The 21383-nt window shown below is 39.4% G+C and overlaps 1 protein-coding gene across 2 annotated transcripts in view; it reads left to right on the forward strand.

Annotated features, from left to right (window-relative positions):
• Window positions 1-21278, forward strand: part of LOC137146916 (vitellogenin-2-like) — a 32375-nt gene extending 11097 nt beyond the window's left edge. For both annotated transcript variants that reach the window (XM_067538571.1, XM_067538572.1), the window contains 21 exons: window positions 142-243; window positions 793-912; window positions 1014-1203; window positions 1617-1710; window positions 2685-2870; window positions 4164-4308; window positions 6466-6694; window positions 6782-6957; window positions 7773-8126; window positions 8669-8719; window positions 8880-8996; window positions 10081-10293; window positions 10397-10539; window positions 11737-11875; window positions 12753-12888; window positions 14232-14418; window positions 16503-16597; window positions 18590-18687; window positions 18771-18930; window positions 20130-20291; window positions 20955-21278. In XM_067538571.1, the coding sequence (XP_067394672.1) occupies window positions 142-243; window positions 793-912; window positions 1014-1203; window positions 1617-1710; window positions 2685-2870; window positions 4164-4308; window positions 6466-6694; window positions 6782-6957; window positions 7773-8126; window positions 8669-8719; window positions 8880-8996; window positions 10081-10293; window positions 10397-10539; window positions 11737-11875; window positions 12753-12888; window positions 14232-14418; window positions 16503-16597; window positions 18590-18687; window positions 18771-18930; window positions 20130-20291; window positions 20955-21094 (3237 nt within the window). In that variant the 3' untranslated portion in view covers window positions 21095-21278. The remainder of the gene's footprint in view (window positions 1-141; window positions 244-792; window positions 913-1013; window positions 1204-1616; window positions 1711-2684; window positions 2871-4163; window positions 4309-6465; window positions 6695-6781; window positions 6958-7772; window positions 8127-8668; window positions 8720-8879; window positions 8997-10080; window positions 10294-10396; window positions 10540-11736; window positions 11876-12752; window positions 12889-14231; window positions 14419-16502; window positions 16598-18589; window positions 18688-18770; window positions 18931-20129; window positions 20292-20954) is intronic.
• The last annotated feature ends 105 nt before the right edge of the window (window positions 21279-21383 follow it).

Consider the following 21383-nt stretch of genomic DNA (forward strand, 5'->3'; position numbering starts at 1 on the left):
GCCCGCCATGTTTTCTCTCTCCATCATTAATAGTTTTCTCATGGTTTTCACCTAGCATAGACTAACTTTTGATACTCGTCCACCCTCTCTATTTTAATTGTGTCATATTCTGGTCTGCCTAATCGTATTTGTTTTGCATAGGTGGCTCTGCAATCACAAGGCCTAACAGATCTTGTCAGGAAACAGAACATCCCATTCGCTGAATATGACACATACAAAAAATTGAAGGCACTTGGGAAAATGGTATGTATATTCATTCTTCACATTTGTTTAAAATATATTATTCCTTACCCAGCCAAAACTCCCACTGAAGTGTCAGTGAGTGAGGTGTACAAGAATAAATCCTACATGACATATCTAGCCACAGGTGGATATACTTACACTGCAAACTCTTTGGCACAGACACTATCTTTTCACTGTCTATGTGTCAGTGCCTAGCACAATGGTGCCCTTATCCCTGATGGGGCCAATACAGATGATGATGATGATGAATACAAAATATAAAGTGCATGTAAAAATACAATATATCAATTTTCTTTTAAAAATGATTGCTCCATAGGATTTTTTGTGTTCATTAGCATTTCCGTGGGTGTAGCCCATTGTTTACCATGGTGAATCTTGCGGTCCTTGCCCAAGTGCTATATGAGCAAATTCACATTGTTTTGTATGTTTTGTGAATTTGTTTGCAAATTCAGGCACTGTTTTGCCTGAATAAGCCTAGGTAACATCCTCAGGATTTAACCCAGTATTTTTTAATACAGTCCTATATATTATGTAACATTTTTGCCCTAGCTTCTGGGATGGAAGGAACTGCCTCCTGAAAACCCACTTGTATCAGTCTACATCAAAGTATTTGGCCATGAGCTCACCTTTGCTGATGTCAACAAGGAACTCATTCAGCAGACAGTGAGGGTATGAATTTCCCCTGTTTTTTTGTTTTGTCTGAAGGGCTTCACAGTTTCCTTCTCCGCTGCTCCCTCCACTTAATCTTCTGGATCTTTGTTCCTGTGTAGGCTCTGACTGAATCATCAGATAGACACATGTCAATGAAGAAAATGATCAATCAAATCCAAGGAGGCATTGCAGGACAATGGACACTGCCAATATTGGCAGGAGAAGTTCGGCACATTATCCCTACCTGTGTTGGCCTACCACTGGAACTCAGTTTATACAGTACTGGTCTGATACATGCTGCAGCCAATGGTGAGCTTTGAAAAGCATCATTTAAAGATTTCATTTTAACTCCTAGGAATTCCAGAGCTCTGATTTCTGCTCTAAAATTAAATCCCTTGTAGTCCTGGCAAGTCACCTAACTTCTTTGTCTCAGATTCCTCATTTCTAAGATGGAGGTAGTAATGTATAACTACGTCGAAGTGGTGTGAGAATTAATTAGCTGGGGATAAATGCTGCCCTTTTGGATACAGGTGTGTAACTCTGATTCATTTCAGTAGGCACTACAAGGGTAAAACTGGGCCCTTAATAAATCTGTAAAGCATTCTGAAGATGAAAAGGCACCACCTACGTGCTAATTATTATTATTTTAACAAACCTGTCAATTTTGAAGCCCCTTAATTTATTGTTTTGCCATTGCTATAATTCTTTTCTATCTCTTGCAGTTGATGTAAAGTTGTCCCCCTCTTTATCTGGCAATTTTAAACCTTTGCAATTGTTTGAAACCAGTGTGCAACTTCGTGCTGATATCAACCCAAGGTGAGAGAGAGGCAGAGAGAGAGATAGATATGGAGAATGATGGTATGGTATCATTTTATTGTCCGGGATTTGGGATAGCTGAATTATTCACATGGGTGAAGCGATGTGTAAGTTATTTAGGTCAATCCAGACAGGTGATGTTAAACCTTTTATTCCACACTACATCATCATGTTCTGTACTTGCCACATACCTTGCAAAGAGTTTTTAAAAAATATACTGGAATTATGTTTTGTGCTTCTACACTGCTGGGTGACTTAGTCATCATGAATCCAGTTGTACAGGGCTCAGGGGGAACCGTATAAATATTGCTAAACAAGACATAAAAAAGCTTTTCTGTACCTAAAAATGCCATGATAGTGAAGTATGTTATCCCAGGACTTCACAATGCTAGTGGTGTGTGCTGGATCCAAATTGGGAAGCTGGGATTCTACCACTTCCCATAAAGCTCCTATTTCTACCTCTGCAGGGATGAGAGATATAAGACGTAAAGCCATGACATTTTATATATAAAAAGCTGTTCCTGGTGTAGCACCAAATGTGGTCATCCTGGCCCTCAGACTAGTATAATTTTGCAGGGGGAAAAAAAGGAAGAAACATTTTTGGAGTTAGTTGATTTTTTAAAAACGGCAGCTGTTTGAAAGTGCTCAGGGTTTTCTAATATTGGAATAAGAACAGGGTGAGGGATTAGCAGTGAAGAGGGCAGATGAGGAGGTCACTGGTCCATGTTAAATTCATTTATCATGTGATGCTCCAATTTGTCGCATGACTCTGCATTTTCTCCACATAAGTGGCATATCCTTTTATCTGTCAATAGATTGACAGAGCGATAGTTTCTTCTTGTCACAGCAAGCTCTGATTTCCAAAAAGATCTTTATGTGAAGTGAATTCTACACTTCAAAGTGTGCTTGCTAAGTACAGGGTTATCAATGTATATGGCTATACATGTTTGTATTTCCTCCCCTCTCTCTCTCAGCATATACACTCATACAGTGGCAATGATGGGAATCAATACACAGTACTTTCAGAGTGGTCTTGAATTTCATGCCAAGTTCCATGCCAACATCCCTCTGAAATTTGATGCCAGAATAAACATGAACGATAAAAGTTTAAAGTTTGAAACAATTCCATGCCACCAGGAAACTGAGCTAATGATTGCAAGGTACAGCAGTTATATTTACTTTTGTTTAGTTTTAACTCTTCTGTACAATTGATGGTGAGTTACCAATTAAAAATGATAAAGACACAGCTCTTTGCTAAGACTTTGCTGTAGTCAGACAGTTACAGAATGCTAAATATTTTCTTTTGTTCACCATGTTCAGGATGGTTTTTTTGTATTTAACTTTACAGGCGATTTCATTTCCTCTGCATTTAATGGCCCTGATCCTGAAGTCCTGGGTCAGGCAATGAAGCCATTGAGGGTTTTGCCTGAGTAAGGACTGCAAGATCAGGCCCAGTTCACTTCTGGGGGTTAAATACAAGATAACTCCTAGAGTAATTGCCATTATTGCACTTCTAAATGCCTCTGCATTTATAATCCTTTGTTTGGCTCATACAGAACTGAACTACTCTAACATTTTATTTATTTAATAATTGTTATGCACTCATCTTGTTAGCATCTAGAAATATGAAATAGATTAAAACTGTCCACATTAAGCAGCATATGGTATCAACTCTAATTAACCATAAATAGCCAACTGAAGAGCCGTTGTTCAGAAAATGATGTGTCTTGAACTGTACTCGGCAGGGCAATACATTTAAGTTCTGGTGGGCCACTTGAGGGAAGGAGTTCCATAGATGGCATCTTAGACTGAAAGTGCCCTATCTCCAATCCTCAAGTCATCACAGTTACAGACTGTCCTCAGAACACATCAGTTCATTGCAGCTGTTTTGATGGGATTTAGGGAGTGAGAGAATCTCTAAAATAGCCAGATCCAAATCATGTAGGGCTTCACAAGATAGAACCAACACCTTAGATTTCAATCAGGAGCAGTTCATGGAGAACAAGTGCAGTTCATGGAGAACAGGTGTAGTGTGCATTTCACTAAGCAGGTGAAGGGCAGTTTCAAAGGCAGGTCCAAGTAGTGTGCATTGCAGTTGTCCAATTTGGACATGACAAAGGCAATATCTGTGGCAAGGTCATCAAGAAGAGGCCATAGATTACCCTTGTTATCCACAGATAAAACTAAGCTTTCTGAGCCACTATTGTTACATGGGAATCCAACAGCAAAAGGGAGTCCCCAAATACCCCCAATGTCTTTTGAAAGGGATGAGTAGATTCCAGCAACAAACAGAGCAGTCGAAACCCTTATTATTTCTCCAAATTGCTTTCTTCTGCCAACTAGCATCATCTCTCTCTCTTCTGGATTAAAAATAGCAGGTGTGTGAAAAATCAGAATAAAGTATATTATCAAAAGAGCCATTTACAAATAGTGTATTATGCCTATCTCCATAGGACTACAGTGTATGCTATTTCAAGAAATGTGGAAGAGATTACTTCAGAAAAGAGATCTTTAGTTCTACCAGAAGAAGCTGCATCAGATGTCTCAGACCAACATTTTAAATCACAGGAAAAGACTTTAAGAAATAGTGCCATGACGGTAATTAACACTCCTGTGTTTGTATATTTTAGATAGGTAGATAGATAGATAATCATAGAATCATAGATTCATAGAATCATAGAGTTGGAAGGGACCTCAGGAGGTCATCTAGTCCAACTCCCTGCTCAAAGCAGGACTAATCAGGACTAACCGCAGCTAAATCATCCCAGCCAGGGCGTTGTCAAGCCGCAGCTTAAAAACCTCCAAAGATGGAGATTCCACCACCTCCCTAGGTAACCCATTCCAGTGCTTCACCACCCTCCTAGTGAAAAACTTTTTCCTAATGTCCAACCTAGACCTCACCCACTGCAACTTGAGACCATTGCTCCTTGTTCTGTCATCTGCCACCACTGAGAACAGTCTAGCTCCATCCTCCCTGGAACTCCCTTTCAGGTAGTTAAAGGCTGCTATCAAATCCCCCCTCATTCTTCTCTTCTGCAGACTAAACAAGCCTAGTTCCCTCAGCCTCTCCTCATAAGTCTTGTGCTCCAGCCCCCTAATCATTTTTGTTGCCCTCCGCTGGACTCTCTCCAACTTCTCCACATCCTTGTTGTAGTGGGGGGCCCAAAACTGGACACAATACTCCAAATGTGGCCTCACCAATGCCGAATAGAGGGGAATAATAATTTCCCGTGATCTGCTGGCAATGCTCCTACTAATGCAGCCCAATATGCTATTAGCCTTCTTGGCAACCAGGGCACACTGCTGACTCATATCCATCTTCTTATCCACTGTTACCCCCAGGTCCTTTTCTGCAGAACTGCTGCCTAGCTCATCAGTCTCCAGTCTGTAACTGTGCATGGGATTCTTCCGTCCTAAGTGCAGGACTCTACACTTGTCCTTGTTGAACCTCATCAGATTTCTTTTGGCCCAATCCTCCAGTTTGTTTAGGTCCTTCTGTATCCTATCCCAACCTTCCAGGGTATCTACCACTCCCCCTAGCTTAGTGTCATCTTCAAACTTGCTGAGGGTGCAATCTACCCCATCCTCCAGATCATTAATGAAGATGTTGAACAAAACCAGCCCAGGACCGACCCCTGGGGCACTCCGCTTGTGACCGGCTGCCAGCTAGACATGGAGTCATTGATAGCTACTCGTTGAGCCCTATATTCTAGCCAGCTCTCTATCCATTTTATAGTCCATTCATCCAACCCATACTTCCTTAACTTGCTGATAAGAATACTGCGAGAGACTGTATCAAAAGCTTTGCTAAAGTCAAGGTATATCATGTCCACCACTTTCCCCACATCCACAAAGCCAGTCACTTCTTCATAGAAAGCAATCAGATTGGTCAGGCAATGGATCTGATTTTCAGAAGTGCTGAGCACTCATAACTCTTGTTGAAATTTAGATGTTAGGTGTTCAGCCCATTTGAAATCAGACTTTATATACATAGCTGCAGTAGAATTTAATGGGCCAAGTGATGGAATTCTTGTGCTTTTCTCATTCCTGTCATTTATGTGCAGAGTGGACCCTAAGTGTGCAGATCTGGCTATTTCTTCACAGTAGGAGGGATCATCCATATTCATGGTGCTTTCTTCCTTTTCCCAGTACCCCACAGAGAGGCTTCCCTGGGCCATCAGATCCACGTGGAAGGTGTAGGCCTCAGGCAGGATGGGGAGGGCAGTACACAGGATGTGCATTTTGTTTCCCAAGCCCTTTGGGAATCCATGATAACATAGCTCCAGGCTCTGCTTTGCTAAGTGCCCTCCATGCCTGGGAAATCCCCTTCAAGAGAGACTCTGGGGCCAGCTGCTGCTTGGGCATCCTGGGCAGCACAGATTCAGTGGGTACAGGAGGGGGAACAGCACAAGTAGCTCCAAAACTGGTGCAGAGGCACAGACCTCCAGAAAGGTACCCCATCGCTTCTTGCACACCCCCATGTAATCAGTGAGATTTGGGGGCAAATGTCTGCCTGTTCTATGTGTGTGTGTTGGGAAGGAGGGAAGTAGAGTAACCCCTTCCTACAGAACAATTTGGAGGAATCTCCCAGAGTGAATCTTTACATGGTTTATGGGTCTCAGTTTTTTACTCAGTACTTCCTTACTCAGGCAAAACTCCCATTGACTTCATCATCAGTAGGACCTGAATGAAGACTTCGGGATCTGGCATATTGTTGGCAAAATACTTTATTTGCCATGTTTCTATTTAATGCAGCAAAGAACAGCTTCTGACATAATGTCCGAGAAATATTCCTTTGGCTCAGAAGAGGAATTTCACCAAAGAGCTGGAGGAAGCTCTCATGCACGAGTCTTTTGTAGCAAATTACCTAGTTTGGGTTGCCAAACCTGTCTTAAACTGCAATTACAAGATGCTGCTTTCTTAAGAGATACATATCTACACAGATTGGTTGGACAGCATGAAGTCAAATTAGTTTTGAAACCAGGTACAGTACTAAGCACAAAATGTTCTGTTTCTCCACGTCAGTACAGTTAAAGCAGTATATCTCCTAATGCATATGTCTGACGTGTAGTCCGTACAGATGCTGTTATTGATAAAATACAGCTGGAGATTCAGGCAGGATCCAGAGCAGCTTCCAAAATAATCCAGCTGGTATCCCCAGAGTCAGAGAAAGATGATGATTCAACTCCAGATGACATGGTTCAAATTAAACTGAAGAAGATCCTAGGAATTGAAAGTGTGTTTAAGGTAATTGACTTTGGTTTGGAAAGATAATTGAACAACAACAAAAAATCCCATTCAACAAAACAAAATAAATGGTCCTACAAAATTAGATAGAAAGTCTGCAGAAAAATACAGAGTTTGATTTAGTTAGAACTGTAAATATTTTCTAAAGGTTAATAAAGAATATGCTAAAGGGACAGTGTCAAGTAGTTTAGGTTTGTTAAAATAAAAAGGAGGAAAAGAGGAGTTAAAAGCCTAATCAAATCAGACCTATTCAGTATTTTATTATTACATTTCAGATAAAGAAGGTGCTTGTTTGGATATAAACCTTCCCTCTCAGTGCTGACAGTACAAACATCTCAGCATTGTGCTAGTACGTGAGAAACAGAATGGGAAATTGACTAGATCCCTAAGGGAGTTGTGCTATAAAGGAGGATGAGCCAAGGGAACAGTGTGGAGACCTTGGGCCTCCAGAAAGTTTCTCCTGTGTGCTGCGGATATCCTACATCTGAAAGGCTGGGTTTATGGGACAAAGTGCCCTGTTCCTCAAGAGGCAGGGCTAATCCTGCCAAATGACTTGGAGGAAGAACCACCAAGTCTCCTGTTCCTTAGATGGAGTTTTTCCAACACAGAGCAATAGGAGGCCTGAATTGTTTTCTTGTGACACATAATATATCATTCCCAAAGCAATGAAGCTGTGATTCCTGGAAAGTCAGGAACATGCAAAGTAGTTTTAAATTCAATAGCATTCCACGGAATATGATAGGAAAATGAATTTTTAAAAATCTTTCTTGCTAACTGGTATAATTCTTTGAAGTGTCATTTGATTGGACTTGCAGGCTGCAAACAGAAGTGCACATCAACACCTTAAGAAGCAGTCCACCAATAAAGATAAAACCAAAATTGCAGAAATTCGCACAGATCCAGCTGCTAAGGATCAGTCCAGCTCATCGTCTTCCTCCTCCTCGTCTTCCTCCTCCTCCTCTTCTGTTGGTGACAAATACAGGAATAAAGACACAAAAGACAAAACATGGCAACCTGAAGGAAGCAGCAGCCCTGACAGTAGTAAGAGCAGACGCTGCAGTAGCAGTGAAGAGGATCATCCTGGAAACAAAGAGCAGCAAGGAAAGCGTGACAAACCAGTGAGGAGCTGTAGCAGCAGCAGCAGTGACAGCCAGTATTCTAAGCAGCAGGTAACTCATTCAGACTCTTTTATGTCCACATGAATTATATTTCTGATAGTATTTACATTACTTTATGCACTTTGCTGTCATAAATCAAGAAATTATTCATTATGAATTAATGATACAGAGACCAATTCTGCCCCATCACAGGAGAAACTTCATTGACTTGAATGAGAGTTACACTCACATAACTGAGGGGAAAATTAGACCCAGAGAGTCCAGTGGCACTGGTACAATTTACACTTACTTCCCTGTTTATACAGTGTCTGGAAACTAGCAGTCTATGGAGCACTGGGCAAAGTAATACAAATATATTGTACAGGATTGTTCTCTGCCATCATGGTGATGGGTCAAGTGACCTAATATAGATCTTTTCCATCTCTAATTACTGAGATTCTATGAGTTACTCCGATTTGAGTGTTGTGTATATTTTACTACCAAACTTCTTATCTAACATTTTGCCATATTTTGTGCTGCACCTTTTCGTGCAGTAACCCAAAGCAGTTCCTTTTATAGGAGTTACTTCCATTTCTTGTTGTTTATTTCCACAGGCTGATCCAGAAATTTATCAGTATCGGTTCAGGTCAGCACACAGAGAACAGGTACATTTTCTGCTCCATGCACACAGGACCAAAATTGGTTTAACTGACTTCAGGGGGAGCAGGATTTGGTCCACTGAGAATAAAAGTGTTAAAAATCACTTGGGGAAAAACGTTCTGTGAACTGTCTCGGTAAGTCACTTGATTAAGGATGATTTTTCAGTTATTGCAGGATCCAAGAAAGAAAGTCCCAAGCATCAGCAGTAGCAGTAGTTCTTCTTCCTCCAGTTCTAGTTCTTCTGAGAGTAGTGATGAAGGCAGCTACAGAGCAAATGCTCAGGTGGGTGTATTCAACAAGCCGTGTGAACTTTGTCAGCATTGCCATGAATTTCCATCTGTTGTAAAGTTCTGATACTAGTAAAGCAAAGATATGATTAGTGAGTTATTATATTAAATAATATATAAAATATTATAATATTCTACATATACCTCTTTCTTACGAGTATAGAAGTACTGCGGACAACTGGAGTTGTCATTGAATAGCTCTTACTCCTATGTCCAGTAAGGGTGGGATATATTAACCAACTAAATACTAGATATACTTATACACAATGAAGAGTGCATTACTCAGTGAGTAGTCCAATTAAAATAAATGGGACTCCTTGTGAAGTGCTATTCAACTTGTACACAAGTATCTAAATCAGGCCCTCAGCAATTTCAGCTTTGTGTCGTCAGCATCCTGTACTACTTTAGGTCCTGATTCTGTTCTCCTTATGAGCATTTCATTTCCATTCATTTCAACAAGGCCATGGGTAAAATTTTCAAATGGCGCCTAAGTCCTATTTTCAAAAATGGCATAGGCGTTTAGGAACCTATGTTCCACTGAAAGTTAATGGGACTTAGGGGCTTTTGAAAATTGTACTCTATGTGCATAATCAGATACTACACAATGTAGGAGTGACTGACAGAATGTGGATCTTAATAAATACACTGTATTCTCTATGCAGTGTAAATATGCTGAACAGATCCGTTTGCTGACGTAGATTATTATGGTTTTAAAAGTAAAAGTTAAAATGTATTTGTTTAAGAAGGCAGTTATTTTATTAACTAAATTTCAGTTTGGTATGATGAAAGAATCTGGTCCTGTGCTCTTTGATTTCATTAAGAGTTTTGAATGAAAAAAGAATACAGGCTCAGTCCCAAAGCTTGTTAATTGGCAAAACTCCCAATGACTTCAATAGAGCTGGATAACGTGCTTAAAGGATTTCACCATATTTATGCATATGATCCTACTGAGTACTGTACATAGCACAGTTTTTAATGAAGACCATTCCTTTAATAAATATTAATTTGTCTGACATTGTGTAGCACTTTACTTTACTTTTTAAAATGTTCCTACTGATCTTTTTTTCCTGTGACTTTAGCTTAAATTCTTGGGAGATAGTAAACCACCAGTACTGGCTGTTATTCTTCGTGCTATTCGAAAAGACAGGAAGTTGGCAGGATTCCAGCTTGTGTTGTACACAGATTTACACTCCACCAGACCCAGGGTACAAATATTTGTATCAAACTTCACAAAATCAAGCAGATGGAAAGTCTGTGCTGAGGCTTCAATAGTAAATTCTTACAAAGCAGCGGTAAGGTTCAAACATAATCTGACCAAGAGTAAATGCTTTATATTGACATTAGTATGTTTTTATATTTTAAATTGAAAATAAAGTAAGTATTCCTCTCTGTTAGGCTTATCTAAAATGGGGCGAGGATTGCCAGGACTACAGGATTGCTGGAAAAGTTGTAACTGGCCAATTTGCTGATTATCCAGCCACACAGATCAAGCTAGAGTGGCCTAAAGTTCCTTCAAGAGTCAAAATAGCTGCAAAATGGTGAGATTTGACTCATCATTTTTTTAAATCTAAATTCTTTTACAACTTAATCAAATTGGGAGAATGCATATTCAGCCATGAGCTTTCAACAGTTATAGGTACAGCTAATCCTCCAGTTCCTACACAGGCAAAACTCCTGAGTTTGGAAAATTTCATAAGCTCAGACCACGTATTTGTCTCTCCTAGTTTATTTAGTCTCCAGTTCGCTTTTGTTTGAGTGTAATCCTTAGCATGAGTCTCTCTTAGAGCAGCACAACAGGTCCATTTGAAACACAAAGTTCATTATGTACTAATTAGAATACATTCATGTGGCAGTGATTATAAGAAAACTGTACATTGCTCGATTCAGACTAGGTTCCGCTTATGGGTTCACAGCCACACTACAGTCTTTTTTTTTCTGTGCTGTCCAACATGTAGAAACAAATATGGCAACTTCTCTTGATACTTGAATACATAAATAACACCCACGTATGTGGTAGCTAGAGACACTGGGATAGTCATTGCCTGGTTAATGGATTACCACCAGATGCTTGAAGAAAACATAGTTTTGAACTAGGTTGGATTACTTGGATAGGCTGAGATCTGCTCTTGCTACTTTAGATAGAAACTATCCAGTGGAATTAGCTGGAAAATTCTATGTTACTGTAGGAGACTTTTCATGTACACATCCTTACTGTGGAGAATGAATAAGAGACTTGAGTGTAACAGAGTTTATCCTTACTCTTTTGGAGGCAACACTTGTTTTGAGGCAATTTGTTTTTATTCCTGTAACAGGAACTGATTATGAGGTCCTCGTATCGTCACAGTGAGAAGCCAAGTGAGCATAAGGGCCCATGCTAACAGCTCCTGTTCACAATATTAGGGCTTTTAATTACAAAGTGTCTGTTGTTTAGTTATTTAATGGAGTGGGGGTGCCCAGTTTTCAACACTGAATGTTTTTACCTCCACCTGGCTATCCCATCTTTGTTATTACGTGCTGCCAGGTGGCCTCCTGAATTCAGTAGCAATTTTCAGTGTTCTGCTACTGCTACCTCTCCTGCCCTACCCAGCACCACATACTAACATGCACTGCTATGTGACAGGCTTGCTCTCTATCAGATGCCAAATACAGCATTTACTTCATTATGAGTGTTTCAGTATGAATTTAAATAAACTCTTCACAGGAAGATCAATTAAATCACTTATTCCCTCTTCTAGGTTCTACACAGTTGTTCCAGGAGTTGCATACATGCTTGGATTGTCCCAAAGGGAACAGAACAATCCCTCTCGACAGGCTACTGTGGTTGTGACTCTAACTTCTCCAAGAACCTGTGATGCTGTTCTCAAGCTACCTGGTGTAAATATTTTACTCTTTTTTCTTTTAAAGTTTGCCAGAGAATTTAGTGAGCATGAAATTGAAGGTTTTAAGAGTTTTGGTTTGAACCACAAATATTTTTTTCAATGTATAAAAACATGAGTAAGCTCCCAATCCACACTCTTGGTGCTTTTACATAATTTTGTTTCATAATAAAAATATCTTGTAATTGACTTTTTTTCTACTCTAATGAATAAAAACCAAAAAAGCAAATAAAATAGAGCTCTTCCACATCCAGCATAATAAATACATAAACAAATAACTAATAAAAAACCAGTCAGCCTTCAGGGTACCACCTCCCCAAATCTCCAGGAAGAAACTTGGAAAGCTGCCAAATCCAGGCTTTGGAGAGCCAAAAAGGGGGAGAACCAATTACCATTGAGAACAAATTACTGGCTTTAGACTCCATTGAGGACACCTGACAGATAATGTCCTACCAGCAGCCCTTTTAAACGGATATATCTCCAGTCTAAGGCTTCACTGATCTTCACTGTGATAGTACAGACCAGGAGAGTTTGTCTCTCTGGTAAACAGGTCCCAAGCCATTTGGGCAGTGGATGTTTGAGATATATGTTTCCTCAAAGAGCTCTATTAATGAACCTCAGAGCTAATCTATATCACCTTTGTTATTCCAGAGACTTCATATGCGCCATCTGTACAGTCATTCTGTAGTATAGACAAATTGGGACTTCCATTCCTTTTCACTTGTGACTCAAATCTGAATTCTAACTTAGATTTCTATCCGTGAAAGGCTAAAGCACAACACAGCCTCCTTTGAATGTTACCAAAAATACTGATTTTGCGGAAATTTGGCACATTTTGTATCCAGATTCTAATACGTTTTCTGATTCCTTTTCAGCTCACAATTTATGACAGAGCCATTAGCCTTCCATTGCCAGTCCCTTTAGATCCACATATATCAACTTCAGCACTGCAGTATCCTGCTTGGAATTTCTTCACTAAAATACCATCCTCAGTCATTGAGAATCTTAAAGGTCAGTAATACATCATCTTCAAAAACATGCACTCTACAGACTCTGTCAATATCTTTTTTTTTTTTAATTATTTGGAATTATTTTACATTAATTAAAAAATAAATTGGACTGCAAACAAAAACTTTACATCTATAATCAAGGTGAGCTTAGGTTGCATAGGTGCAAATGATAGCGAAATTTGGCTCAATGTTGTACTAACATCTAAAAACATTCAAATCCTGGTCAGAAATTAGGGATTGATTCTGCCCATTGACAGCAGTGAAAAACACACATTCTCCCAAATTTACACACATTATTTTGTGTCAGATTCATTACCTCTTTAGAATCCTAGATAAAAATAGATTGGAATGTCTGATCAAAATGTTCAAGTGACCAATCATTTTGAGCGCCTCAGTAGTCGGGTGATTAGCTTTAGGCTCCTTAAAGGGCAGCCAAAACCATTTGCAAATCTGGGCCATAATCTCACCTCCTTTATTTTTGTATTTAAGGGTCTACTTTTTCAGCAATGAAGTATTAGGGACCCACTTATGCAATCCTTTTTCAGGTAAAATTTTCAATGAAAGGGCCAAATTATGCTCTGGTGTAAGTGGGCACAATTCGTCTGAAGTCAATAGATTTGTTTCACAGCTGAATTTGGCCAATGTGGAGGACTACAGAATTGATCTCTACGTTTGTTACAGAAACTTAATAAGAAAACATATAGGTTTCAATTCTGCTCTCAGTTACACCAGTGTAAACCCACTTTGACAAATTCTCCCTGCTGCAACTTTATTGAAGTCAAAGCTGATTATAGCTGGTAGGCAAATTTCTGAGAATGACATTTCAGTGAAAAGTGGGGTGGTGGAGAATGCAGACATTCTGTAGGTTTTGTTTTATGTTTCTTAACCAGCTCTAATCCTGATGTAACTCAATATAATCGATAAACCTGTATAAACTGCCAAAAGCTCTCTGTCATGTAACTCCATCTTCTGGTGCTACTCCTCTGAAGTCAATGATGAGATCATTATTATTAACACGCTGGGATAAATTCTGCTCTCATTTACATAATATCAAGGTTACTGAAGTCAAAAGGCCAAATTTATAGGGTAGCACCAGAACAAGTAAGAGCAGAATTTATCTCACAGTATTTGTAATGATCATATTTCTGCTCACTTGTGTGCAGTGATGGGCCAAATGCTTTTCTCAGACTGGAGCCAATCTGAAATTATTTATTCCAATGGAGTTACTTTGAATTTACACGGGCGTAGGTGAGAACAGAAATTGGCCCAACGTATTAAAAAACAATTACTACATTAGAATACCTAAAATGGAAAAAGCTTACTAATTGGGGGCTTTTTTTTCAGGTCATTGTTCCGTCTCCCAAAATACGATCACAACCTTCAATGAAGTTGAATTTAACTACTCAATGCCTGCAAATTGCTACCATGTCTTGGCCCAAGACTGTAGTCCAGAACTGAAATTCCTGGTGATGATGAAGAAAGCTGAAGAGTCTACTGACCTTAAAGCAATCAATATCAAACTTGCCAGTCAGTAAGTAATTCCAGAGAATATGGCAATTAGATGAAAATTAGAGAATAATTAGAGAAAAATGCTCACAAGGGAATTTGAGTGCTAGATGGTGAATGGGGCTTGGTAATGGCAAAGGGTTTATCCAATGGCTATTGAAGTCAATGGAAAGATACCCGGAACTTTTCACCTACAGGTCCCTTTTTTAAATGCAACTGCGGTTTGCACTAACCAAAAATCTTTGCCACCTGACAGCTGTTCATTAAACTATGAGAAATTAGTTGGTTGTTTCAGTCCAGTTCTTCGGGAGCAGGTACAAGGATTACAATTATACTAGTTAGCATCCTGCTTGGTAATCTCAGCAGAGAGGACAAGGATTGAATGTAGATGGAAACTGAGGTGAGCTGTTAGGTCACCCCTTATTTGGTGCTTAATCGATCCATTATCAATTCATTGTAGGATACACGCTTCTTATATTGCAGGAACAATTGTGCAGAGTTGTACACTGTAATACAAAAGTTTGATATTATAATGTGTGTATGATTATGTACCACACAAAACATTGTGGGAGCGTTGTCCTTTATTTCCTTGAAACGTAGGTGGTCTCTCTTAGATGAGGTATAAATTGGGGCAGCATAGGGCAGCTTGCAGTATGCTGTACAAAAGTTGCAGGCTCCAAGGCGGTCAGTCTAGTACCTTTTGCATCAGGGAGTTTCTCTGTGATTGTGGAGTTTTTTTCCATTCCCAGACCTTTTTCCATTCCCTGGTCATTTCATGCATCCTGGCAGAGTTCCTCTGGGCCCCATCCACTGACTCCTTGTTCTCATTTGCAGAGCAGTGGGTGCTGTCCAAGGTTTTCTGCTTGGTGTCCTCTTACAGCAACAGTTCCCAACCTGGGGGGGGGGCGGGACCTCCTTGGGGGGGCACCAAAGATTACAGGGGGTCCATGAGGCTTCAGTAATATGGAGGTCATTTAGCCCCCCGAGCTCCGTGCTAGGCACAGCAGCCTCAAGTTCTGCACTGACCGGAGCAGAAGAGCAGTAGCCCTGAGCTCCACTCTGGCCAGAGTGGAGGAGCAGCCTCACCCAGCCCCGCAATGCCTGGGGGCCTGCAGCAGCCCTAGCCAGCCCGCCAGAGCCCGCCTTCATTACCCTCAATCCATGAGGGATGGAAAGAGGCAGGGCCACACGAGGCGTGCGGCGGTGGCTGCGCCAGGATAGGCCTAACTTCTCACTCATGTAAGAATAATGTATTATTATTATTAATATAATTTAGTGTTATGATTACTATCATTATATGTACTTATAGGGGTTATGTGTGTTTATGGCTGGTGTGGGGAGGGTGGGGGATGCGTGTTTTACCTACTGTTAACTAGTGGGACTTTCATTTACAAAGGTTGGGAACCACTGCCTGACAGTACCCTAGTTTGACCAGCATTCCCATTCCTGTTTTATCAGTTTTTTGTCCCAAGTAATCATTTGTTTCCTGGGTCTTGTGGTCCCTTTTTCACCTAATGGGGCCTTTAGTTTGGTGGGCTCTGCCTACTACTCCCTAGAATTCAAACGGGCTAACACCTTTCAGGAGAGGTGAACTCCTTTGTTAACATTTTAAAAAAGTGAATGAATCTCCATTCTTACTGATCATTTGTATTTTAAATTGGTAATTCAATAAGGAAACAGCATTGTCTTTTATTTTGTGTCTCCTTTGTTAAAAATTCTCATTTAAACCATTATGAATAGTGTATCATGATTGCTAAAATATTTTTGCGTAATTAAGCTGTTTAAGGTAACCATAATGTCTAAACAGCATTTTAAAACATATTTTTCCTGGGGAAAATGCTGCAATATGCAGTATTTTCAGATAATCAGAGAGATAATCATTTTGCCACAGAGAACCCAATTTGCCTGTGGAATGTGGAGCACCATCAACTCACTTTAATTATTATAGAAATATTTGTTTAACTCCAACAGTGTACTGGGTTGCTTCACTTCAGGGTGGTAAGGGGACTCAGGGCCCTGTAGGGTAAGATCTACAATGTTTATGAATTGTGAGTTATGTAGCACAAAAGAAAAGCATTCCCTTAAACTCATTTTGTTCTGTTTTCAAAGTGAAATTGACATGTATCCTTCAAATGGCCTCATCCAGTTGATGATCAATGGTGTTCAAACCCAAGCAGAGAATCTTCCATACACATCTAATTCCGGTAGGTGACACAGCATATTTTGATATTGCATTTAATCTTTCCTGCTATATATTTGAAGAAGAAAGAGGGAGAACCACATCAGGCAGGTCAGCCCCATAAATGCAGCAGCAGTATTTTAATTAAAACCCAACAATGTTATTATCAGACTCATGGCTGGGGAATAGTATTTAAGAGCATGGTTCTGCAGACCTCTCTCAGGATAAAATTCACCCTGATCTGGAGAGGCAGACCAAGGCTCTTGGCATCATTGAAGACCTGCAGCGGGGGGGGGGGGGGGGGGGGGTGTCACTTGGGGACAGACAGACCATGACAGAGCAATGTACAGGGTGGCCTGTTCACCCTCTGCATGCCACATGGTGATTCTTTGCACTTGCTCCACAGAGGCTATTGTGGAGGGCAGCAAAGAAGATGGGCAAAGAAAGGAGACGCTGGCTCTGCATAATCTTGCACACAGAGCTGTGTGAATAATAGGTGTTTCTGTTTGTTTGGCAATTCCAAAAAAATTAAAAAATTGGATAAAACGCAATGTTTCATTCTACCCAAAATGAAAAGGTTTCAGGCATTTGTAAATATTTTTGATTTTTAAAAAAAATAAAATGGAAGATTTTGGTTCAAAAAGTAATTTTAAATGAAAAATTTCATTCTGAAAATGTTGAAATCAAACGTTTCACTTTTTTTTCAGAATTTTTTTTTTAAGTTTTTTTTCTTCTGACCAGAACAGTTTGGCAGACTGACATAAATTTGTTAAACGTTTTGATGAAGCCAAACTTTTTGCCCAAAAACATTTTGCACAAAAAATTAGCCTCACTCTATTTGTACAAATGGAGTAATGGAGTTACAGCAGCTACAGCACTGCAGCATCTTGGCTAAAGTAGTGGCCACTGTGTAGGGCAGGGAGGCTTTGCCAAGTGTCTCTGGGACTCTAGCAGAGCAGTGGTCATTTTTAACTGTACCCCATTCCTGTTCTACATGACTGGACTGTAGGCAATTGTCACAGTTTGGTCCCACATTTTTATTACTGTTTCCAATAGTTATGTTTTCTGATTTGGGGGCATTATTTGTTTATTTTAAGCCAACAATGGCTCATTTAAATAGTAAAAATGGATTGTATTGGTGTTTTAAAAATTATTTCCCCCAAATTATATTAAAAAAATCAGCTTCTTTCTATGTCATGCAGCCAGAACAATGTTAGGACATGCCTTTCCCCTCCACAACTAACTGTCAATACTATAGGAATTGTAGTTTGACTGTATTCAGGGTATATTTTATAAACATTTATTCTCAAATTGATTTAATATGTAATTATTATTATGTTATGCCCTGAATCAGGGTTGCCAACCTTACATTTTAGTTTTTATTGACATGAAGATATGAAGTTAATTTTTTTTTACTGACACAGTAAACTTTTTACCAACATTACTAAAAATGCCATAAACAATACAATAATGTCATAAAAGTGTGTACTCACTCATGATATTCTGTACACAGGAATTTGAAATTACACAATTGTTTTAGCTGCAGTTAATTGATTAATCGGGTTCTTTAGGTGTGTGCAATAATAGAAAACAAAAAACTGATAAAGTCATGATCAGTGTAGTTTTATGAACCAAGAAGTGATTCTGTATGATGACAATCAATGTCAAAATACAATATGTTTTATTTCTACCCAATTTTATGTACATTTTCATTTATTTACGGATGACTGACTGTTAAAATTATACATTTTTTTACTGACTGTCTGTAAATTTATGGATGGTTGGCAACCCTGATCCTGCAACCTTTATGGAGTCATGGGGGCTGGGTACTAGAGCACAGGTCCTCATTAGCAAATCTGATTTCAGGACTGAGATATTAGAGACTTGCCAAATTAAGAGCCCGATCCAAATGCCATTGAAGTTAATAGGAGACTCTTACTTAAATGGGAATTGGATCAGGCTCTAAAAGAGTGGCTTTTGCCTTTCAAAGAAAGATCATTTTGCTGTTATGTTGCAGATGCATACTTGCTGATCAGCAGTGAGAAGGAAGGTTTGTCAGTAAAAGCCCCAGAGTATGGCATAGATAAACTTTATTATGATGGACATACACTTAAGGTACAGTATTTTTTCTTCACTGCTAGTGTTTTCATTTTTATAAAATAAACATTTAAATTAACCTTTGCTTTGTTTTCATGAAGATTCAAGTTAGTTTCTGGATGGCCGGAAAAACATGTGGTATTTGCGGAAAATATGATGGTGAGAGTAAACAGAAATATCAAATGCCTAGTGGATATGTAGCTAAAGATGCAGTGAGCTTTGCTCATTCTTGGATTCTCTCAGAAGAGCCCTGTGCTGGAGGTATGAAGATTCTAAAATATATTAGTGGTGTTATCAGGTATGACAAATGAACAGCCTCAAGAATAGCTACAATATTTATATAGATATATGTGCTATATTGGATCCAAGTTCTGAAGCAGAAGTGGACAATAGAGTACCTGCCAGTCTGCCGCTGCTGCATGTTTTTCACTATCACTGTGGTTGGTGTCCCCATATAAAAGAAAGTAAATTTTCCTGAGACTGGCAGTTTATTGCAAGGTCCTGTGTTGTTGCAGTTCTACCAGGTTACTTTGTATTGTGCAACTACACGAGGGATGTGTGTGCGCTAAATAAACATAAAAATGACTTTGGCAATATGTCAGGTAAGAACCAGTAACTACCTATGAAAAACAGATATTCTTTGAAGGCTGATAAGTCATTTTATTTGGCACATCTTTATTGCTGGTTTGTAATTGTTGCTTTCATGCTTCTGTTTGTCTATCAAAAATGTAAAATTTCTCTCCCCTAATTACACTAGGACAGTGGTTCTCAGTCTATTTACCATTGTGGGCCACATCCACGCAGTACATAAACAACCTGTTTGGCTCTGAGAATGTTACATGGGCCGCAGCTGTGTGCTGATTGGGGTGAGAACCACTGCACTAGACTGAGAAGGAGCTATAGAGGGACAACACAATAATGGATAGATGGTGGGGCACTTGACATCTTGCCCTGATATACAAAAAAATATTAGCAGCTACATCCCTGTAAGAAGTCAGAATGTCCTTTATGGCCAAAGGGGGTGTGAAATGGAAGAAAAGGAATGTAACTATGCCCCAAGTTGAGTAGTATGTAGTCAGTCCACGTTGCTAGGAGCAGGTCAGGCATGTGCATCGCATTTGCACAAAGGAGCAGCCCCAGCCTGCAAAGTCTAACACCTGCCCTGGGCTGTCTTGCTCTGTTACTGCAGGATGCCTCTTGTTACAGACATGCAGTTGTTATCCCATTGGCATTCCTCAGGAGAGGATTTAGTGCCTGATCCTCCTCCCGCTGAAATCAGTGGTAAAATTCCCATCAACTTCAATAGGGGCAGATTTAATATATTGTTTATGACTGATCTACTTTGATTGTTTAGATCTCTTTGATTTCACCGATTCACCTATGTAATACTCAGTTCTAACTGGGGAAATGTACATGCTTTCTAGAGCTGTTTTAAAATCCAATGCTTTGACTTCTTGTAGCTTGTAAACTGCAGCGCACACTAATCAAAATTGAGAAGCCAGTTGGTTTTGAAAAAGTGGCCTCAAAATGCTATTCAGTCGAGCCAATTTTGCGCTGTGTGAAAGGATGTTCAGCAACCAGAACTGCTCCTGTCTTTGTTGGCTTCCATTGTGTGCCAGCTGGTAAGTCTCACAACTCCATACCTTTTCAAGGGGGTGTATAATACAAGTCCAAGTCTGATAGTTAGACTCTCTTAAGACTTAGCATCCCCTACTCCTTCAGCTGTGGGAGAAAGCGCACTAGTCCAGGCTATAGCCTCCTGTGATATTGTTATTCATGTTCTTCAAAGAGCTTATCAAGAACCTTCAGTACAGAGAAAGAAGACAAGACCTGGTATTTCTAATGTGAAAAAGACCCAAATACCCCCAAAACCTAAATTTTGGGAGAAAAAAAGCAGTAGTCTACTTGCAGAATAATGTTACTTGGACACGGATAAGGGTAGCAGACACTAGCCTGAATGATTTAAAAAAAAAGTGTATTGTCTTTAAAAAAAATAAGATACCAAATAATGATGCTCATTACAAGTTTGATCCTGGAGTCCTGCATTCAAAATTCTCACTGAGTTCAGTGGGAGCTGTACCTGTGTAAAGACTAGTTCCTACAACTTTTTTTGGTAATTGGTTTGGCCTAGAGTTTTGAGATGTGTGCTTTACTCTTCATGTAATCAAAATGCAGATTTTGAAACTGTATAATTGTGGCTAATCTATTTGAATTAGCACATTTGAGTTCCAGGAAGTACACAAATAACTTTCACATCACTTCCCCTCCCATTTTCTTATTTTCAGACTCCACAGCCAGCTTTGATGAAGAACAGATTAGGTTAGACCAGAAGTCTGAGGACTTGGAGAACACAGCTGATGCTCATACAATGTGTTCCTGTAAACAACTACAGTGTACAGCATGGCACTACATTTCACAGGGTTAGATACCCCTAGTGTTTTGGTTTTTTTTCTTTGATGTATGCATACTTGTTCTCTGCAATCATGGACACACTAGTTTCAGACAGTGACGATAATACTGAATTATTTCACAAAATGATTTCTCAATGTAATATTTTAAGATTTTGAAAATAATTCTGGATACCCTTAATAAATGTTTGCACTTTAAAAGCAGTTGTTCAGGTTTATTTTTGACTACACACAATTATTTTGTTATAGAGAAATAAAACACAGCATTATTATATTATTGCACTATCCAGCAACCTTCAGCAGTCA

The sequence above is a fragment of the Emydura macquarii genome, unplaced genomic scaffold (genome assembly GCF_026122565.2).
Source record: "Emydura macquarii macquarii isolate MOO-44397 ecotype Brisbane River unplaced genomic scaffold, CSIRO-AGI_Emac_v2 contig_480, whole genome shotgun sequence".
NCBI lineage: Eukaryota > Metazoa > Chordata > Testudines > Chelidae > Emydura > Emydura macquarii.